Raw genomic sequence first — 22,388 nt, 5'->3', positions numbered from 1 at the left:
AAAACAAGACTCATTTAATAAAGATGCTAAATTTATTAGCACATAGGTTGAAATATGAATGTTCTAAATTAACCTCTCACACACACCGGTTGAAGAAAAAATAAAGAAGCTTTCTCTGCAGAGATTCACTTTACAAAAAAGGCAAAAAAAAAAACTTTGGCCATATACTTGTTAATTCTTGATGAAAACAGATATGATATGGAATGGCCTCAGCTGGCTCTTTGGTCTGGTGTCCAGATACACTTAGACGGCTGTCACTGGGATCTTTTTGGAACAGTTCTCCGCAGGCGACGTTGAGGATTAGTTGGGTAGGCTTTTCAGGAGAAATGCAGCATCAGTTTCCCCAGTCCTCACACTGGATTTTCAGGGTTTCTCAAAGAGGTGGAAAATGATGAGCAGGTGGCTTCTCTCTTAGCAGGCTGACCACCGCCTCCCCCCGCCCAACTGACTCAAAAAAATATCCAAAACAAACCAACTCTTGACCACCATAAATTTTGACGTCACTTCTCTGTAAACAACTCCCATAGTCAGAAGGCTCCTGCTGTGTACTTAGCTTAAGACATGTTACTTCCACTAAGTGTGTTTTTAAACAAAGTCCCAAGTTCTTCCAGTGACCTTTTTTAAAAAAAAAATCCCAAGTCCAGCAGCTCCTTTTACACACAAGTCCTGAAAAAATATTAAAACATGGAAACACCTTCATAACAATGAGGAGAATTGTTTTATTTATTTAGAGATACAGCACTGAAACAGGCTCTTCGGCCCACCGAGTCTGTGCCGACCAAGAACCACCCATTTATACTAACCCTACAGTAATCCCATATTCCCTACCACCTGCCTACACTAGGGGCAATTTACAATGGCCAATTTACCTATCAACCTGCAAGTCTTTGGCGGTGGGAGGAAACCAGAGCACCCGGCGAAAACCCACGCGGTCACAGGGAGAACTTGCAAACTCCGCACAGGCAGTACCCAGAATTGAACCCGGGTCCCTGGAGCTGTGAGGCTGCGGTGCTAACCACTGTGCCACCATAACATTACTTAATTGAATTTAAATACCACCAGTTGCCATGGTGGGATTTAAACCCATGTCCTTAGGGCCTCTGGATTACTAATTCAGTGACAGTACCATTATGCCACAATCTCCCCACTATTTTTCTCTCACAGCCCCATGAGTCTTTGGAACTCTCTTCTTCAAAAGACAGTGAAAGCAGAGTCTTTGAATATTTTTAAGGTAGAGGTAGATAGATTCTTGATATGCAAGGAGGTGAAAGGTTATCGGGGGTTGGCGGGATTGTGGAGTCGAGGTTACAATCAGATCATCAGTGATCTTATTGAATGGCAGAGCAGGCTCGAGGGACTGAGTGGCCTATTGCTACTCCTAATTCATATGCTCGTATGTATGTAAGTCTATGCTTTTCAGGGAATGCCGAGGATCTTTCCCATCCACCTGTACAAACAGATTTGACCTTTAGTTTAGCATACGTTTAGGGTTTGAAGTTTATTAATAAAGGGAACTAATGGGTGATTAAAAAATAAATTGGGTAATAATATTGGTGCAGCCCTTCATATCAGACCATGACAGGTCATTATTTTGGCAGATTCTGAGCCGATATAATGTATAGATTAACAACTTTAGTGCAATGCACTAAGGAATTGCATAGAATGTACAGCACAGAAACAGACCATAAAAAAAAAAGAAAGACTTGCATTTCTGTAGAATCTTTCATGTCCACTGGAGGTCTCAAAACAGCCAATGAAGTACTTTTGAAGTGCAGTCCCTGTTGTAAAGCAGGAAACACAGCAGCCAATTTGTGCACAGCAAGCTCCCACAATCAGCAATGTGGTAATGACCAGATAATCTGTTTTAGTGATTTTGATTGAAGGATGAATTTTGGCCAGGGCACTGGGGAGCACTCCCCTACTCTTCTTCAAAATAGAGCCATGTGTTCTTTTACATCCCAAGCAGGCAGATAGGGCTTTGGTTTAACATCTCATCCGAAAGACGCAACCTGCGGCAGTGCAGCACTCCCTCTACTACACTGGAGTGGCACTTGAACCCAGAACCTTGTGGCTCAGAGTGCTACCAACTGAGCCACAACTGACACACAAATTCAGACCCAAGTCAGCAGAAAATTGTAAATATTACAATCAATGTAGGATTTTGGCATGTCTATACCAGCCTGTATTTCTTTAAAGCTTATTTGGGCCAAAAGCTTCAGACAATTTATGCTCAACTGCAAGAAACAAAAAATTGAATTTACATACAGAAACTAAGTCAGATTAAATGAACGATGGAATCTAACTTGATTTCTTCCCCATTGGGCAATGCAGAATTCGATTGATCCTCCCCCTTCTGGTGTCTATGTGGATTTGAGAGAATTTGGATGAGATTCAACACTAAACAGCACTCTCTTTCTACAGTGACAATGCCGTACTTTTGAGAATTTGTAAATGTATACATGTTTTAAACAAACTGCTAATTTTCCTCATCACCTCAGCAAAAGACAGCATATTTACTTTCAACATAAACTCGAAGCATCTCGATAAGAAGTTCAGCTGGGATGCATTATTTTCAATTCTCTGACAATATAGTAATCACAAAGCACTGTAATACATCAATGCTCAATCCTATTAATCCCATAAATGCCATACTGTCCTCTCATTATGTTGACTCTCACATGTCAATCAGTCATTATTTACATATTTATCCGTATCAGGTGACATTACCCTATGGACATTGTGTAATTGTTGTACTGGCACAGGGACTCACTGATACCACCACCCAGAATTAAGGACTTAAATAATTAAAAGGGATTTATAAACCACCTCAGGATGGTGAGGGAGAAAAACAGAAATCAAGAGAGTAAGTATTCCAGCAGTTTTTCAATTCTAACTGCATGTGGCACCTCAGTGCACCAATAAAAAATATATACTCTATTCTCCAATGGTTATTCACTGACAGAATTTGCTTGAACTTTATTGTTCCCCAATTTCATTATGAAAAATGAACTGGCGTCTCCCATATTTGATTTTACGGAGGATGATGAACAGAATTCAATTCAGATCTCTCAGGTAAACTTTTATGAACCAGGGATCAAGGTATTTTCAGTGGGGGATGACGTAGAAAAGATGATTTGAAAATAAGCTTCTTTTTCTCTCCACACACTGGAGAATTGTGGTCAACATTTAAAAGTAGCAAAATATATTTAAGAAATTAAATTGATGGAAACATAGAAAAAAAAGTCCCTGTGCAGGATGGGCTGAGTGTAGTAGAAACTGGTGAATTTTTGATTAAACACGAGCTTTCATTTATAAGTGTACCCAATGACTGCATGAGGCATTGCAGGCTTGGATTTAGAGCCTCTTCTAAGACTTCCCGAGCTCATGCATTAGCCTGTCCCAGGCCATCATCAAAGCAAATGTTTATTCATCAGCACTTGAATCCAATGTACTTCCACACATTTGAGGAGCATCTGGCCTCCCAAAAGAGTGCAATTCAGTCTGGGAGCTTAAAAGCTGCTTCCTTGCACACTAGTCCACCAATGCTTTGAGCTTCCCTTCAGGGACAGCCTTTGGGAATGGGGGAGGGGTGATACAGTTAAGCTACATAAAAATGCAACTTCGTATAGCTTTCCAGTAGTTAAATATATAGGTCGTTTCCATTATATCCTACAATGTGACTGGCCTGTCAACTTGTCACAGTGTAATCGCCCTGTTCTGCCAGTGGAGATGCTGCACCCAGCAACATTGGTAGGAGTGTGTAATTAGAGCGTGACAAGTTTACATAGGCGGTTTCCATTATAAATGTGACCATAGCAATTTATAATGGAAATATAGAAATATGGGCAGACTGTGGGATTTGTTTTGGAGACTGAATGGCACCTATTGACCCCTGGTCTAAATACCCCTGCCCTATAGCATCGCCCTGAAGATTGCACTTGCTGTTGATTTCCCCATGTGCAATGGAACAGGGGATTGGCTAGTGTATATCATAGTAGACTCAGCAGATGAATAACCTTTTATAAAATGGAAAATATTCCTCTGAAAATAAATACAGCAACTTATTAACAGTAAAAGTGAAAAAAAGATTGGAGCAGATAAGAACACACCTAATTCAGCCCTGAAGTGTACTGATCCACTTCGCAATTATCAAGTAGAATCTCTGATTAAATAGGGGACACACAAAATCCTGAGGCAAGGTGCAAAGTATTCCATTTAATATGTTTCTTAAAGGTTTCTCGATACAGGTACTTCTCCGAAAATCATCATAAACGGCTTATACAACGGTGGTCGCATAATTATTTGGAAAAGGGGAATCAGTCAAAAGATAGGAAAAACAATGAAGCAAAATCTATCGTTTCAACATTCGTGGCAATGTGTTTAGAAGTGCAGTTTTGGAAAATCATGAGTTGAGCTTCAATGCAGCAAGATTGACCTTTTCAAATGGAAAATTGATCATTTCTGCTCAAAATATTTAAGGAGAGGCTGGATAAGCGTGCGAGGGAGAAAAGAATAGAAGGTTACACTGATAGTTAGATGAAGTAGGGCAGGAGGAGGCTCGTGTGGAGCATAAACACGAGCCGAGACCAGTTGGGCTGAATTGTCTGCTTCTGTGCTGTAGCTTCTGTGCAATTCTCTGTAACATTGGACATATTCAGTCACTGTGAAACAGTTTACTGGTAGCACAAAATTGCATACCCACACTAACGTTGGAGCGAATTTAAAATGTTCTCCGGACTCTGCACATTCACGAACTGTACTGCTCGCTCATGTTCTCCAGTTTCCTGCCTGTCTGCCTCGAGTCCATCAACTGCCCCTACCCACAGTCAGATAACCAAACCATGCACTATGTGGGCTAAGGATTTCTTTGTTTGAAGACTTGCTGTGTTTGCATTTTATTAGCTGTATGGGAGAGGCAGGAGAGTACTGCTCACAAATGAGCAAGACAGTAATGGCATTAACTTCAAAATGATTCAAGTTTTAATCAATCATTGGCTTCTGCTTTGAACCCTGTTTCTTTTCTACATCTTCAAGAAGTAGCAGATCCGTTAATTCACTTTTAGGGGTGCATTCACACTATAACTGCAGTGTTGATGGACACTGAAACCACCTTGCACTTATACTGTGAATGCAGTCTGACTCTGGTGTCATAGCCCAATCTGGCACGGAGTGATGGGTGAGACTGCCTGAAGGAAGGTTTGTGAACTCAGCACCCGATTCATACTGCATGAGTTTTAACGAGTTGGTGCAAAGCCATAATTGCCTGGCACGGACATTAAACTCATTGGGGAAATGCATATTTAAATGCTCATCCGCTGCCTGAGAGTGTGATGGAGGCAGGTTCAATTGAAGCATTCAAAATGGAATTAAACTGTTATATGAAAAGGAAGAATGTGTGCAGCATAATGAGGAGAAGGTTGGGGAATGGCATTCGGTGAATTGCTCTGTTGGAGGACTGGTGCAGACGCGATGGGCTGAATGGCTTCCTTCTGCACTGTAACAATTCTGTGATTCTATGGCTGGGCGTTCAACAAACTGGGTAAAGGATACCTCGTCATCTGCTTAGTTGCCTTCAAAAAGGAACAGGCTCAGTCATCATGCATTGGATAGAGTTTAAAAATATTGTTTGTTAACTCGTGAGCACAATCGCTGTAAAACGGCTAAATCTGATGAGGGCCATCCATTCCGTGAGTGAAAATCCTAGAGTGCTTATCCATAGGTGTCGGCAATCACTGATTTGTGACCTCAGGAAGTTGAGGAGGATATTTTTCCCATCTTGCCTGTGCTAGCTCTCTAAAAGAGTTACTGACTTGGCCCCATTCCAGTTCTCCTTTAGTCTTTTTCCCAAGTATTTATTCATTTCCCTTTTAAAATCTATATAGATTGTGGTTTTATGGTTGATTGCACATCCAAACGACCTCCTAAATATTTCTTCTAAAGTTTAAAACCAACTAAAAATATGTTTTTTTTTAATAGCATGGGTGGAATTTTGCATTTATCTGAGATATAAAATCTGTGACACATTGAAGTTAACAAGGACCCCATCACACGGAAAGGAAAGCCTTTCATATTTTAGTGACCATCGTTCTTGGTTTCATTGCATGTGTTGGTGCGTTTAAGTCTTTGGCCTCATCATCTCCACTTTGCACCGAGTGTCTGGAAGGAGTTAAATTGCACCGTAATCCGATTTTCACCTTGTAAGTTGAATCGAGCTCTTTGGATTTGAAACCTCAGTTTGCCCCAGGGATTGCAATTAGAAGAGGTTTAATGTCTTTAGTTTAATTAAATTACACTGAACAAACCTAGTGATGTGGCGTTTGGTAACAACAGTAGGAGATATGATTACTATAGTTTGTTCCTTGATTTCTCACCGTGTTTCTGTGGATTGTTTAATCTGGAGAATTTGATACTTACACAACGAATGGTCCAGTCCTAGGCTTGTTGTCTAAATGGAGTCCAGTTGCATACTTGTTGCCTGTCCTGTGTCATCATCACAAAATTATCAGTGTAATGAAAGCAGTCTTAGCTATCACAAAAATGTGTGCTTTTTTGTGTCTGAGGAGGAGACGATGAAAAATTCTGATATCATGAATTGGTTGCCTCCATCTGTAGTACTTGCAGCAGGTGTCCGCTATGGCTCAGTTGGTAGCACTCTCACCTCGAAGAATGGAGGTTGAGTGTTCAAATCTCACTACAGGGACTTGAGCACAAAAGTCTAGACTGACACTTCAGTGCAGTACTGAGGGAGCACTGCCTTCGTACTGTCTTTTGGTTGAGGTATTAAACTGAGGGCCCTTTTGCCCTCTCAGGTGAATGTAAAAGATCCCATGAGACTATTTTGATTAAGCGCCAGGGAATTCTCACCGGGGTCCTGACCAATATTTATCCATTGACCAACATCGCCAAACAAAAATGATCTGGTCATGTATCTCATTGCTCTTTATGAGGCTTTTGTTTGTGCGAAGATTCAAAAGTACTTAATTGGCTGTGAAGTGCTTTGAGGCGTCCTGAGTTTATGAAAGGCGCTATATAAATGCAAGTCTTTCTTTCATTTTCAAGACTTGTGCAACTTGTGTTTTTGGTGAAAGACAAAGCATTAGTCCAGAGCGAGTGTTAATGGCAGAGTAATGAGCAACTCTGTCCACCTTACATTATATGCACAAGCATTAACATGCTCTTTGCCTTTGTCCCATAACTTTGCTATTTAATCTCTCCTGCCCTCTGCCCTATCCTTTTTGTTCTCTTCCCCACCAAATCCATCCCCCCACCCTTAACTTGCTTAAAACTTACTTCTTTTCTAACCTTTGCCAGTTCTGATGAAAGGTCACTGACCTGAAACATTAACTCTGCTTCTCTGTCCACAGATGCTGCCCCGACCTGCTGAGTATTTCCAGCACTTTCTGTTTTTATTTCAGATTTCCAGCAACTGCTGTATTTTGCTTTCATTAAAGATTTCCTGTACCTGCCTGTGGATGCAAGTTAGGATAACCCTGCTCGAGCTGGCATTACAGGTGTCAGCCGCGACTCAGTTGGTCGCACGCTTGCCTCTAAGCCAGACGGTTGTGGGTTCAAGCCCCACTCATGAGACCTGAGCATAAAAGTTAGTAGTGCTGCACTATTGAACGAAATGTTAAACTCAGGCCCCGTCTACCCTCTCAGGTGTACATAAAATATTCACCGTCGAAAATGATCGGGGGAGTTATCCACGGTGTCCTGGCCAATAATTATTCCTCCATCAACATCACTAAAATGGATTATTTGGTCATTATCACATTGCTGTTTGTGGGAGCTTGCTGTGTGCAAATTGCTGCATTTCCTACATTGCAACAGTGACTGCACTTCAAAAGTATTTCACTGGCTGTAAAGCACTTTGGGATGTCCTGACATGTGAAAGGCGCTAAATCAATGCAAGTCTTTCTCTGTTATCCGGGTTTGTAGGCAGTGGTGTGCAAAAGTAATTTGTTGGGTGAGGTGGGAAATAATCGCTTAGCGTATAGAACAGATAACCCCTAACAGCAGGAGCTGAGTGGCAGCATATATTCTTTCACCCTGCTCTTCATGACCAAGGAACGCTCAATACCAACATTGGGAATTTGAAATGGGATCTGATTATGTTAACATCCCTTGCGTCAGAGAGCAGAGAAAAATGTATATTTGGAGCTTTTGTGCAGAGTATTTTCAGTGGTAACCACAGGTATCAGATAATAATTGGTACAGACAAAATGCTTTTAAACATTAGCACCAGTTCCAAATTGATTAGAGGTAATTCACTGGTTTCCTCCAGGGTGTTGGTCAAATTGATTTTCAGGATGAACATAAAAACTGAGAAAAGAACAAAAAAGCTCAGTAAAATGACGACCTGAAAATCTTCAAAATATTGTGGACAGGATTTTGAGCCCTCGCCAGGGCCAGGAGCAGAGGTGGGTGGGTGGGAGCTGAAAATGGCCCCACTGGCCAGCGTGCCGATTTCCCCAGCTCAATTAAAGGAGGCCGACTGGGATTTTCCAGTCAGCTTTCAGGTTCCTTCACGATGCGGGGAACAGTTTAAGTGCTTGGTGGCAGGCACCCAGCGGCAGGCCATGGGGGCCAACACTCCACGCAGGCCTACAGGTCCTCCCTGCCTCTGTGAGTGTAAGGGTAGCCCTGTAGAGGGGTTCCATCCCCCTACCCCATCCCCCACCCTGCCATTTTGTAGAAAAGTTGGAGAGAGGGCGCCTCCATTTTGAAGTGCCCTTTCCCTTACTGACCCTCTGACCCTCTATTGTATCCTGATGTGCCTTTCAAGCTGGAAGGCCTCTGATTGGTCCTCCAGCTTAGCGAGCCCGCCTGCTGTGCTTAATTGTTCGGTGAGCCCGCCCTCTCTGCCCGTTAATTGGCCGCCCAGGGAAACTGGGTGCCTGTGATTGTCTTCTCTTCTCCCCCCACCCCCCCCCCCCCACCCCCCAAACACCTCCTGGGGGCTAGTTTGGCATCCAGAAACAGTCCCAACCCCTCTTCCCACCCCTGGAGGGAAAATCCTGCCCAATATTTCAGTAACTTGGAGACTTTCTGATTCGTCTAGTCTTTTACAGCATAGAAGGAGGCCGTTCGGTCCATCAAGTCTATGCTGGCTCTTTGTGGAGCTATCCTGCCAGTCCCATTCCCCCACTCGATCCCTGTAGCCCTGTAAATTTATTTCCTTCAAGTGCCCATCCAGTTTCCTTTTGAAATTATTGATTGTCTCCGCTTCCACCATTCTCCCCGTTTGCCACGCCTCCCAGTTTGGTATCATCGGGAAATTCTGTGACTCTACTCTGTATCCCAGATCCAAATCATTTATTTATATATGGCAAAACAAAAAGCAGTGATCCTAGCACTGAGCCTTGGGGAACATCACTGTCTGGCATCCTGCAGTCTGAAAAACATGGCTCGCTGTTTTCTGTCCTTGAGCCAATATTTTATCCAATTGGACACGGACTCTTCTATTCCATGAGCCTCGATTTTGTTAACCAGCCTTTTATCTGGTACTTTATCAAACGCTTTCTTAAAATATAGACAACATTCACCGCATTCTGTTCATCAACCGAAGAAGGGTCACTGACCCGAAACGTTAACTCTGCTTCTCTTTTCACAGATGCTGCCAGACCTGCTGAGTGGTTCCAGCATTTCTTGTTTTTATATCTGAGATACCCTAAACATAGCCAGCCTTTTCAGTACCTCCTCACTCTCAATTTTGTCTCTACTTTCTCTGCGTTTACTGATATTTTTTCAGATTCCTCTTCCTTAATAAACACCGATATAAGGTACTCATTAGGTATTCTAGCCTTACCCTGTGCCTCTAAGCAGATATCACCCTCTTTGTCCCTGATAGTCCCCACTCCACCTCTTACTACCTGCTTACTATTTACATTCCAGTAGAAGACTGTGGGTTCCCTATTATGTTGACTGCCATTCTGTTCTCATATTCTCTCTTTGCCAGCCTTGTTTTCCTCTTCATCTCGCCTCTCAACTTACTGTATTTGGCCTGGTTCACCTGTTATGCATCAAACACCCTTTTTTTCTGTTTCGTTATGATTTCTATCTCCCTCATAGGAATAGAGGAACAGGAGTAGGCCATTCAGCCCATCGAGTGTGCTGCAGCATCCAAGGAGCCCTGATTTGGTTCTCCTACCTTTTGCCCTTGTTGGAATGTACCGAGCCTGTACCTGAAACATCTCCTCCTTAAAGATAACCCCCATTGTTCCATTACAGTTTTTGATGTCAGTCTTATTGTGATTTTTTTTTTGTGACTTTAAGAAACTCTGCAGTGTAATAGATCCCAGTATGAGCAGATCGTTCAGTTTCAATAATCGCCATGTTGCCCATGCTGAGCTCTGACTCATCCACATCTTTGTACCTGCCAAAACTGCTGTGGCACTGGGTCATTGGTTGTGCCTGAGCTGAACTAGAAGCCTGATAGCATCATAACTTGGCCCCCTCTGCCTTGAATTTCTTTGTCCCAAATTCTAATGGGTGTGTCAGGCCATTCATTCTAAATCTTAAAACAGTGATTCCATGTATAGGAGTTGTATATAGAATTGAACTATCCATTCCTGAATATTCCGGTGCCGATCCTTTGGTCACCTGTTCTAATATCTCTTTATGTGGCTTAGTGTCAGATTTTATCTGATAACTCTCCTGTGAAGTGTTAGGACCAAGGCGGGAGGAATGCACTGTTAATTCAGTCCCACTTCTCCACAGGTCACAGCATATCAATAAATTTTCCCACTTACCGAAACAGCTTCTTAAATAATCTATTTGTCCCCAGAATAAAGCACACCAACCAGGATTCTTTAATAAACAACAAAATTATCCGTTTATTATAAAAGCAAGTGTTAACCAATAATGAAGTAACTATATACACGACTTGAGCCCTCATGCACATACATCCAAAAACAGGTTAACCGGGGAAAAAGGGACATTTGTTTACAGCTGTTTCAAAGGAATAAAAACAAACTTAGACTGCAATGATCTTGAAGGAAGTTTTTTGGTTCGGCAAGGTGTCTCAAAGTCATATTGTTGGATGCCACTCGAAGTCTTTCCAGGCTAGATTGGAACAGTCTGTGTTGGGTAAGCGTTCAATGAATTTCAACTGTAGAAAGCTTCTCATTGGTCTTCCATCAGGGGTGTAGCAACAGGTGTCAGTTCTCACATTCGATGCAAAAGTCCTTTTAAAGATACAAGACTTCTGCACGTATTATGGGTTTCTTCAAAAATGCAGGAGGCAACAGAACCACTTCATACAAGCTTTTGTTTTTCAAGAACAAGGATTCTTTACAAAGAGGTAATACTTGTCTAGTTCTTTTTCTGATCTCCCAACAGGTCCATCTTAAATTCCAATTGCCTGCTTTTAACAGTTCAAAGTGAAACTAAAATTTTCCAAGCAAGTCCCATGGCAAGCATAAATTCTGTCTCGTCACAACAGAGAGTAGTTCTTAGGTCAAAACCAGGAACCTCTTGTTGGCCCTGCTTTTTTTTTTAAGCATCCATAAAGTTCAGCTATCTCCAGATATTTCAATGTCCATGAAATTTTTTTTAAAGTTTTTAAAAAAATATATAGATTCCAAGTTTTTAACACGAAATATGGACTCTCCATGACAGAAGGGCCTTGGAACACTTTATTAAGTTAAAGGTGCTATATAAGCGTAAGTAGTTGAATTAAAGCAGGCTTGGGGGGTGGGGTAGCGGCAAGGGCGATGAGAGGGAAGGCTCAGCTAAATGTTCACAAAGTGCTCTAGATGGTTGGTCTAAAACGAGCTACACAGCTACCTTATAACCATTTACTGTTCATCTCCAACGTGCTTTCCTATAGGCACTCTGCTTTTTCATTGTACTAGGAGTTTGATGTCGTGACACGGCAGCCATTGCATTCACAATCCTACCACATGTCACTTCTTTCTTGGAAGGGGTGTTTTATCAGACAGAACCCCATGAGCTTGCTGCATTGCTCGAAATCTTTAGTTAAAGATGGATTTGATTTCACGGGTTGTATTGTCTCTATGTTGCCGTTAATTCAATAATATTTGCTTCAGATCCTAAACCTGCCAATCAATTTTCAGTTGGAGTCAAAGCAGACTGTGGTTTGCGGGATCCTGCATTAAGCACTCCCAAGTCAAGAATAGCATAGGTAAACGTCAAGCTCTCTATTCTGTCTCAACAATGTACATCAGTCATACTGCATTAATATGTTGTATTTTTTCTCCGTTCTCCATACCTGTCATCTTTGGATCTTTCTGCAAATTAAGGCATTTTTGTGCTGGAGAGCTATGCCTAATAGGAACTGGACTGGCTCGTATAATGTTGGATCCATACAGCCAACATCCACAGGAGATGTTCGTCCTGTCCAGGCTGGATTTGGAAGCCAATTGTCAATGGTGAAAGGTCAACGTCTAACCCCATGCTAACCCAAATGACCTTTTTTCGCATCTCTTTGTCCCAACCCTGTTTTTTGGAAGTGGGAGTGTGTTTTTGTTGACTAAGTGGCTAGATAGATTGACATGGTCACGTTACAGGTCAACCTGGGACAGATGTGTGCATGTCAAAACCAAAATAGGCAACAGATATACAAAGTCCAGCACCTGGATGAGTAGACCTGTCTGTGTTGGATGGTTCACCACAACTCCTAGTCAACACCAATTGCAGCAAAATGACATTGATTGAAAGACTGAGTAGGAGAATACTTGATTGATTAGAACCAAAGTAGGCACTACAAAGTACTTGGCTCTCTTAATTTTGACTTAGACTGTTTCTCTGCTGTTGCAGGAGAATCTAAGAAGGGTAATGAAGACTTCCTGGAGGATCTGTCTGACATGAGCAGTGAAGGTGAAGAGGAAAATGAAGACGACGAGTTATCTTTTGAAGATGAATCAGACGGTGCGTATTATTAGACATGTTTTTAAAAATTCCAGACTTGGACAGTTGATAATTTCCAAGAAGCAGAGGCTAAAAGGTCGGAGAGAAGGGAAGGGAGAGTGTGAGCGGGGGATGCACTCTTTATTCTGAGAGAGCAAGTAGTCTTTGATTCAATGCCTGTGCAACCAGGATAATACCATTTGACTGAAAAAGCTTTGAGAGGTGTGAGAGAAAGAGAACAGGGTATGGTACTTTTCAAACATTGGGACTGGCCATTTAAACCGTAATAATCTCTTCCGACCCTGTGGATGTAAATTTGAAGTGAAACAAAGACACTTTTAGTGGCAAGGCAGGGGGCTGCAAACTCCTAACTAGATCTGAATCCTACGTGAATCCTGAATTTTATTAATTTGGGAAAGTTATATAGTGCTAGTAGTGGCTTGTGACCTCATGGCAAAGTGAACATCCCCAAGAAAAATGCATTTTGGAAAGGTTCAAAAAGAAAAATGTTGCTCTGGCAAAATTGATGTGTGATGAGCGTTGAATTAGTGCAACTCTGTTCCTCAGTACAGCTGCATCCTGTTGTGCTAGCTGATACACAGGCGCACATGCACAGAGAAAAGCGTCTGCCCCCTCAACTACTTCTTCCCTCCACCTCCCAAAAGACTCAATATCTTAACGAGCCATCATTTACACAGTGCAGTCTTTTTCTCCTGCTTCCTCCCCCAAGAGAGACCAAAATAATAATTTCTGCCAAAATGTTAATTGCCTGATGCCAGTTAAGTTTGAGCCTCTTCCCCTGACGGCTGGGGAATTCAATTTTGAGTTAAGAAGCGGCGGTGAAGTTTGTCAGGTTTGCTGCTTCCTGTTTGGATGCGGCTTTAGGACTATTTTTAGTAAGAGGTGTCAGTTAACTAGATTCTGTTATCTGGGGAGCCTGTATTAACTGCTGTGTATTTTTGTAATGGTGAGAGCTCGTATGTGTTAGACCGGTATATTTTAAACGTTAAGATTGTTGATAAGTCCTTGGAGATCTAACAAGGACCCAACTAAGGGCTGGGTGGGATGGGTCTGACCACCAACCCTGCCTTTTTCCTTGGACTCTACCCCAATCCTCCAGTTCCAGTGTCACCTCTGGGAACCCCTTTGGCTGCTCCAAACCAGCGACTTTGCCTCCAACACTCAGCCTGTGCACTGTCACTTGATCGCTGTTACAACCGAGGCGGGAGGAATGCACTGTTTATTCTAGTTCCACTTCTCCACAGGTCACAACCTATATTTAAATATTTTCCCACTTACCGATACGATCAATCATTAGACTCTATTTATTGCCCAGAATAAAACACACTAACCAGGTTTCTTTAATAAACAACAAAATTATCAGTTTATTATAAAACAAGTCTTAACCAGTAATGATGTAAAGCATAAACACACAGATTGAAATATTAAAGTTCCCTTTTTACCTTAGCCCCTCACACACACACATATGTATACTGGTTAACTGGAAAAATAAAAGTGATTGTTGTTTAGAGTTCTGTTGCAAAAAAAAAGACAAAAAAAAACACTTGGGCTGAATACTTGCTCATTCTTGAAGAAACAGCAGATGAGATATTTTGTGTTCCGAAATTGGCATACAGTCTGGCCTCTGAGTACACGAAGCCGGGTCACTGAGATCTTTTAGAACAGTTCTTTTCAGGTGGCCTTGACCATTAATTTAGCAGGCTTTTCTTCAAGGACAGGAGACTAGTTGAGTTGACACAGTGGACTTCTCAGGGTCTTGTGAAGAGGTGCTGGAAAGCTCCTTGGTTGGGAATTCTCTTCTCTCCTTGGAAGTTCTCTCCCTTTTTATACAGTTCAACCCCAACTCAAAACAATTCAAAAGTGAAACCGTCAACCTTTTGACCTCCATCAATCTTGACCTGTCACTTCTTTGTAAACAATTTCTCCAGGTGTCCAAAGTTCTCTGTTTATTGAGCTGGAAGTCAGGTTGTTTGCCAGAAAGGTTTGTTTTCCTCACGGGACCTCTCAGTGCCCCTTTTAAAAAAAAAAAAACATTTCCAGGGACTGTTTTTCGAAGTCAAGTGGCCTTTACATGACCCCCTTTGAAAAGGCCAAAGTTTAACACTTCTTCAATCTTTCAAAAATGAATCCTCAAAAAATATATTTAACAAAACAGAAGCACTTTTATAACATAGCTCACAGCCTCGCCTCAGTTCCTGGGTCAAGCTCTTCCAGATCCCATCTTGCCTGGCTATTTAATTCCCTGGACTGCTACTCCATTCTTTTTTTCACCTATCACCCCTGTGCTTACTGACCTACATTGGCTCCCGGTAAAGCAGCGCCTCGATTATAAAATTTGCATCCTTGTTTTCATGGCCTTTCCGCTCCCTATCTCTGTAATCTCTTCCAGCTCCACAACTGCCAAGATATCTGTGCTCCTCTATTTCTGGCCTCTTGAGCATCCCTGATTTTAATTGCTCCATCATTGGAGCCAGTGCCTTCAGCTGCCAAGGCCCGAAACTCTGGAATTCCCTCCCCAAACCTCTCCACCTCTCTACCTCTGTTTCCTCCTTTAAGACGCTCCTTGATACCTATCTCTTTTGACCAAGCTTTTGGTAATTGCTCTAATATCTCTTTATGTGGCTCGGTGTCAAATTTTGCTTTCTAATTCTCCTGTGAAGCATCTTGGGACGTTTTATTGCATTAAAGGCGCTATATAAATACAAGTTGTTGCTGTTTTGACATCTACGGCTCAGTAGATAGCACTCTCTCCTCTAAATCAGAGGGTTGTGGGTTCAAGTCCCACTCCAGGACTTGAGTGCAAAAATCTAGGCTGACATTCCAGTGCAGTACTGAGGGAGTGCTGCACTGTCAGAGGTGCCATCTTTCAGCTGAGATGTTAAACCGCAGCCCCGTCTGCCCTCTTAATTGGACATAAAAGATCCCATGGCAGTATTCTGAAGAGCAGTGGATTCATCCCGGTGTCCTGGCCAATATTCACCCCTCAAATTACATCACAAAAACAGATTATCCGGTCATTATCACATTGTTGTTCGTGGGAGCTTGCTGTGCACAAATTAGCTGCTGCATTTCCTACATTGCAACAGTAACTACACTTCATAAGTTGTTCATTGGCTGTAAAGCACTTTGGGACATCCTGTGGTCATGAAAGGTGCTATATAAATGCAAATACTTTTTCTTTTTTGCTCTTCTCACTGGCTGTGCTCAAATGTTGTTTCAGAACGCTCCTATGAAGCACCTTGGGATGTTTTGCTATGTTAAGGGCGCTGTATCATTGCGAGTTGTTGCTCCATAGCCCATTCCTGGATTAGCTGTGAGCAATGTCATGAGAGCTGTACCAGTTCAAATAATTTTGTAAATTCTTCTTCCCCTTTCTTCCCATGCACTCACTTTCCCATTTCTATTCAAACTACTTCCGCGCTTTTCGATTGAATCTAACCCATTTTGATTCTTTTACTTTAAAATAAATAAGCTTCAACAACCATTTTAGATATTTTCCTTTACCTCATCGCCACAGTCCATTTGGGATTTGATACCAAACCCAGAAGAAATAACCTTTGGCTGAAAACTAGCTCTGAAACCATTGTATCAGCCAACGAGGACCCAGTAATCTGCAAATTGGCTTGGCTTTGTGATGTACAGTCCAGGGCAATCTTTTGACAAGATGGGTCATCGCACAGTGGAGCCCTACCAAGGGATTTAATCTTTGACTGGGCTGATTCTCCATTCTGGGAAGACGAGAGGACCTCGGGTGTGATGGCAGATCCACCCACCCCTCGTCTCCTGGATCTAGTAAGATTAGAATATGTCGAATGAAATGAGTAGAGAAGAGAAATCATAAAAAGAATCTATAAGCGCAATCACTAGCTAGGGAAAACTACATTCAGCATTGCATTTTATAGTAGTTATACTGTCTCACTGTCATAGTCGAAAAGTGGTTGTGGGTTTTATTTTATTCATTCATGGGATGTAGGCGTTGCTGGCCAGGCCAGCATTTATTTGCCCATCCCTAATTGCCCTTGAGAAGGTGGTGGTGGTGAGCTGCTTTCTTGAACCGCTGCAGTCCATTTGGGGTAGGTATACCCACAGTGCTGTTAGGAAGGGAGTTCCAGGATTTTGACCCAGCGACAGTGAAGGAACGGCGATATAATTCCAAGTCAGGATGGTGTGTGACTTGGAGGGGAACTTGGAGGTGGTGGTGTTCCCATGTATTTGCTGCCCTTGTCCTTCTAGTTGGTAGAAATCGCAGGTTTGGAAGGTGCTGTCTAAGGAGCCTTGGTGCATTGCTGCAGTGCATCTTGTAGATGGTACACACAGCTGCCACTGTGCGTCGGTGGTGGAGGGAGTGAATGTTTGTAGATGGGGTGCCAATCAAGCGGGCTGCTTTGTCCTGGTTGGTGTCGAGCTTCTTGAATGTTGTTGGAGCTGCACCCATCCAGGCAAGTGGAGAGGAGTCAGGAGGTGAGTTACTCGCCTCAGGATTCCTAGCCTCTGACCTGCTCTTGTAGCCATTGTATTTATATGGCTACTCCAGTTCAGTTTCTGGTCAATGGTAACCCCTAGGATGTTGATAGTGGGGGATTCAGCGATGGTAATGCTGTTGAATGTCAAGGGGAGATGGTTAGATTCTCTCTTGTTGGCGATGGTCATTGCCTGGCACTTGTGTGGCGCAAAGGTTACTTGCCACTTGTCAGCCCAAGCCTGGATATTGTCCAGGTCTTGCTGCATTTTTACACGGACTGCTTCAGTATCTGAGGAATCACGGATGGTGCTGAACATTGTGCAATCATCCGCGAACATCCCCATTTCTGACCTTTTGATTGAAGGAAGGTCTTTGATGAAGCAACTGAAGATGGTTGGGCCTAGGACACTACCCTGAGGAACTCCTGCAGTGATGTCCTGGAGTTCAGATGATTGACCTCCAACAACCACAACCATCTTCCTTTGCGCTAGGTATGACTCCAGCCAGGTTTCCCCCCTGATTCCCATTGACCTCAATTTTGCTAGGGTTCCTTGATGCCATACTCGGTCAAATGCTGCCTTGATGTCAAGGGCAGTCACTCTCACTTCACCTCTTGAGTTCAGCTCTTTTGTCCATGTTTGAACCAAGGCTGTAATGAGGTCAGGAGCTGAGTGGCCTTGGCGGAACCCAAACTGAGCAGGTTATTGCTAAGCAAGTGCCGCTTGATGGCACTGTTGATGACACCTTCCATCACTTTACTGATGATTCAGAGTAGGCTGATGGGGCGGTAATTGGCCGGGTTGGACTTGTCTTGCTTTTTGTGTACAGGACATACCTGGGCAATTTTCCACATTGCCAAGTAGATGCCAGTGTTCTAGCTGTACTGGAACAGCTTGGCTAGGGGCGCGGCAAGTTCTGCAGTACAGGTCTTCAGAACTATTGCCGGAATATTGTCAGGGCCCATAGCTTTTGCAGTATCCAGTGCCTTCAGTCGTTTCTTGATATCACGCGGAGTGAATCGAATTGGCTGAAGTCTGGCATCTGTGATGCTGGGGACTTCAGGAGGAGGCCGAGATGGATCATCAACTCGGCACTTCTGGCTGAAGATTGTTGCAAATGCTTCAGCCTTATCTTTCGCACTGATGTGCTGGGCTCCCCCATCATTGAGGAGGGGGATATTTGTGGAGCCACCTCCTCCAGTTAATTGTCCACCACCATTCACGGCTGGATGTGGCAGGACTGCAGAGCTTAGATCTGATCCGTTGGTTATGGGATCGCTTAGCTCTGTCTATCACGTGCTGCTTACGCAGTTTGGCACGCAGATAGTCCTGTGTTGTAGCTTCACCAGGTTGACACCTCATTTTGAGGTATGCCTGGTGCTGCTCCTGGCATGCCCTCCTGCACTCTTCATTGAACCAGGGTTTGTCTCCTGGCTTGATGGTAATGGTAGAGTGGGGGATATGCCAGGCCATGAGGTTACAGATTGTGGATGAGTACAATTCTGCTGCTGCTGATGGCCCACAGCGCCTCCTGGATGCCCAGTTTTGCATTGCTAGATCTGTTCGAAATCTATCCCATTTAGCACGGCGATAGTGCCACAGAACACAATGGACGGTATTCTCAACGTGAAGGTGGGACCTCGTCTCCACAAGGACTGTGCGGTGGTCACTCCTACCAATACAGTAATGGACAGAAGCATCTGTAGCAGGCAGATGAGTGAGGACGAGGTCAAGTATGTTTTTCCCTCTTGTTGGTTCCCCCACCACCTGCCGCAGACCCAGTCAAGCAGCTATGTCCTTTAGGATTCTGCCAGCTCGGTCAGTAGTGGTGCTACCGAGCCACTCTTGGCGATGGACATTGAAGTCCCCCACCCAGAGTACATTTTGTGCCCTTGCCACCCTCCGTGCTTCCTCCAAGTGGTGTTCAACCTGGTGGAGTACTGAGTCATCAGCTGAGGGAGGGCAGTAGGTGGTAATCAGTAGGAAGTTACCTTGCCCATGTTTGACCTGATGCCATGAGACTTCATGGGGTCCGGAGTCGATGTTGAGGACTCCCAGGGCAACTCCCTCCCTACTGTATACCACTGTGCCGCCACCTCTGCTCGGTCTGTCCTGCCAGTGGGACAGGATATACCCAGGGATAGTGATTGCAGTGTCTGGGGCATTGTAAGGTATGATTCCGTGAGTATGGCTATGTCAGGCTGTTTCTTGACTAGTCTGTGGGACAGCTCTCCCAACTTTGGCACAAGCCCCCAGATGTTAGTAAGGAGGACTTTGCAGGGTCGACAGGGCTGGGTTTGCGTTGTCGTTTCCGGTGCCTAGGTCGATGCCGGGTGGTCCGTCTGGTTTCATTCCTTCTTATTAACTTCGTAGCGGTTAGGTACAACTGAGTGGCTTGCTAGGCCATTTCAGAGGGCATGTAAAACTTAACCACATTGCTGTGGGTCTGGAGTCACATGTAGGCCAGACCAGGTAAGGACAGCAGATTTCCTTCCCTAAAGGACATTAGTGAACCAGATGGGTTTTTACAACAATCGACAGTGATTTCATGGCCATCATTAGACTAGCTTTTAATTCCAGATTTATTAATTAAATTCCACCTCCTGCTGTGGTGGGATTCGAGCCCATGTCCCCAGAGAAATACCCTGGGTCTCTGGGTTACTAGTCCAGTGATAATACCACTACGCCACCGCCTACAGGAGTGTAAAGCTGGCAGTGTAAATAACCAAGCAGAATACTGAAATAAAAACCAGAAACGCTGGAAATACTCAGCAGGTCTGGCAACATCTGTGGAGAGAGAAGCAGAGTTAACATTTCAGGTCAGTGACCTTTCTTCAGAACTCAGAATACTGAGCCCACTAAAGTCATGAGATGGGGTAGGCACCTCATCAGGACACCCTTTCTCACACTGGTTTAGGTTCATGTTAACTGTGATGTCCAGTCTGTGGAGTGGCAGAGTTGGTTGAAAGCACTGAGCTGGGCTACGAGACACCTGACTCAAGGCCATGCCAAGTACAAAACAGGTGCCTTCAACTGGGAGGCCAGTAATGTGGCAAACCACTTTAGAACAGAAATCTAGTTTTAAACTAAACATCAATAAAAGTAATAGCGTGGGAGAAGATGTGATAAGGTCATTAGGAGAGCTTTATCTTAAATTAATCCATGAGAAATGTCCCACACGAATTGTCACTGAAGAAAGACATCGATTACAGATCTAATAAATTATAATGAATGCTTTAGAATTTTTCTTCTAAATATGCCCAGATTCCTTTAACAGGTATATAATTGATGCTGATAACTTGCTCCCTAACCACCCACCTTGCCAATGTTCCAGCAGTGATGCCTTATTGATGGTATTGTCACGTGAAAGGTGTCATGTAGCTGCCACTTGCCCTGTACTGACAATGTTTGAGAGTATACTGGTGAATTCAGTTCCATTTTTTTCCCCCCCCCTGCTGCTATTTAACATTGTGATTCATGAGTAATTAACCTGGCTGATTCATTAAGTGCATGCTGCTTCAGATTCAGTAATGCTGCTGACAAATCACCAATTAAATGTTGCGACCTATCTGGTCCATCAAATATTATGCCAGTGCAGGTTCAGTAGTAATACAATTACCAATTAAATGCTGCAGTGAAACTGCGTAGTTCCATACAGTTAAATTGTGAGGCAAAATATGTTGGTGGTAGATAGTGGCAAAGGATGCACAAAGAAGCCATATAGGAACTCCTCGATAGCCTGGCAGATAAAGTAGCCCTGAGACATGCAGACCATCAGGCCTGAGACTTGATTCCCAGTCTCTGCTGAATTGGTAGATTTTAATTGGGACAAATGTTGGGCAGATTAATTATCCCCGGTGCCTCATTCCCCTCAAAGGGAGAGAGAAATCAGCCAAGTTTCCTGCTCCTGATCTCTATCCAATAATCCACTGCTGGGGAGGCTGGGTGTGTGGACAATGGGACAAAGGCAGAATTGGGTTCGGGTGTAGTGATCTCCACAACTAAATAATCTAGGATCCCCTATAAAGGTTGGGCACTTGAAAAGTCTGTGGCCCTGAACCTTTCACAAGCCTGCATTTTGTGATGGGCCGGGGGGAGAAAATTGGAAAGGAATAGTAAAAATTAGCATCTGTATGCCTGGTACAGTCATGGGTTGACTGCATAGAGAATAGCCTGGTGTTTTATTTTGTAATCGTCGAGATAGATTCCTGTATTAATGTTCGAAGAACTGGGCTCAAATAGTGAATAGATTTTTTTTGACAAAGCTTTTAACTAGGAAAATGGAGGTCATTTAGAAAGTGTACAAGAACATTTTCATCTTCCTTAGTCTAGTCTGTGTGATCTATGGAGCTTATGTCTAAGTTCTGTAAAGTCATATCAGTCTCAGTAATCCTAATACTTTTCTAATGACCAATTTTTACATTGAATTCTGAGCAGATGAAGATGGAGTTTCTTTGAAACGCAGTAGTGCAGCTCGAAAGAAGTTGTCGCAGGCTGACTTGAAGGCACTTGCAGAAGGAGATGAAGATGTTGTTGAAGATTTGGAGTTCTCTGATGAAGACTAATGGAATAGGCGTATATGAATCTTGGCTGCGATGAACGTTCTGTACTTGGTTACTGTCCCAACATAATGTTGCTGACTTGTTTGCCAGTCCTCAAAGGAGCAAAGGACTCTGTGTGGCCCTACAAGAAATCCACTTTTACAAAATGGTTTCCAAGGGGAAAATCCCTATAAAAGAAAATCATTACAGACAAAATGGTGAAAGCTGTCTATGTCATCATCTTCGACCATGTGTTTCCTTAGTTTTATGTATACAGAATATTATAACCGCTGGATACTTTACAATAGTTAAGCTGATAGCACAGTGGCAGAAATTGCTCAAATCTTTAGCCATTGGAATTGTAATCACGATGTCCACGCTGGCCGATGTGCTTAAAGTCAACACTTTACTTACTCTGTTATTTCCCAACAGTTCTTAGTTATTTTATATCAAAATAAATCAATGGTGAGGCTGTTTTGTATCACTTTCAAGAAA

At 43.2% G+C, this 22,388-nt stretch overlaps 1 protein-coding gene across 1 annotated transcript in view; it reads left to right on the top strand.

Annotated features, from left to right (window-relative positions):
• The window catches only part of noc2l (NOC2-like nucleolar associated transcriptional repressor), a 196,218-nt gene extending 173,830 nt beyond the window's left edge, over nucleotides 1–22,388 (top strand). Inside the window, exons 18-19 of the mRNA XM_068017047.1 lie at nucleotides 12,781–12,891; nucleotides 21,790–22,388. Coding sequence (XP_067873148.1) covers nucleotides 12,781–12,891; nucleotides 21,790–21,917 — 239 coding nt within the window. The 3' untranslated portion in view covers nucleotides 21,918–22,388. The remainder of the gene's footprint in view (nucleotides 1–12,780; nucleotides 12,892–21,789) is intronic.

This window comes from Heterodontus francisci, chromosome 37 (genome assembly GCF_036365525.1).
Source record: "Heterodontus francisci isolate sHetFra1 chromosome 37, sHetFra1.hap1, whole genome shotgun sequence".
NCBI lineage: Eukaryota > Metazoa > Chordata > Chondrichthyes > Heterodontiformes > Heterodontidae > Heterodontus > Heterodontus francisci.
Note: the sequence above shows the minus strand (reverse complement) of the source record. Positions and strands in the feature narration are given on the sequence as shown.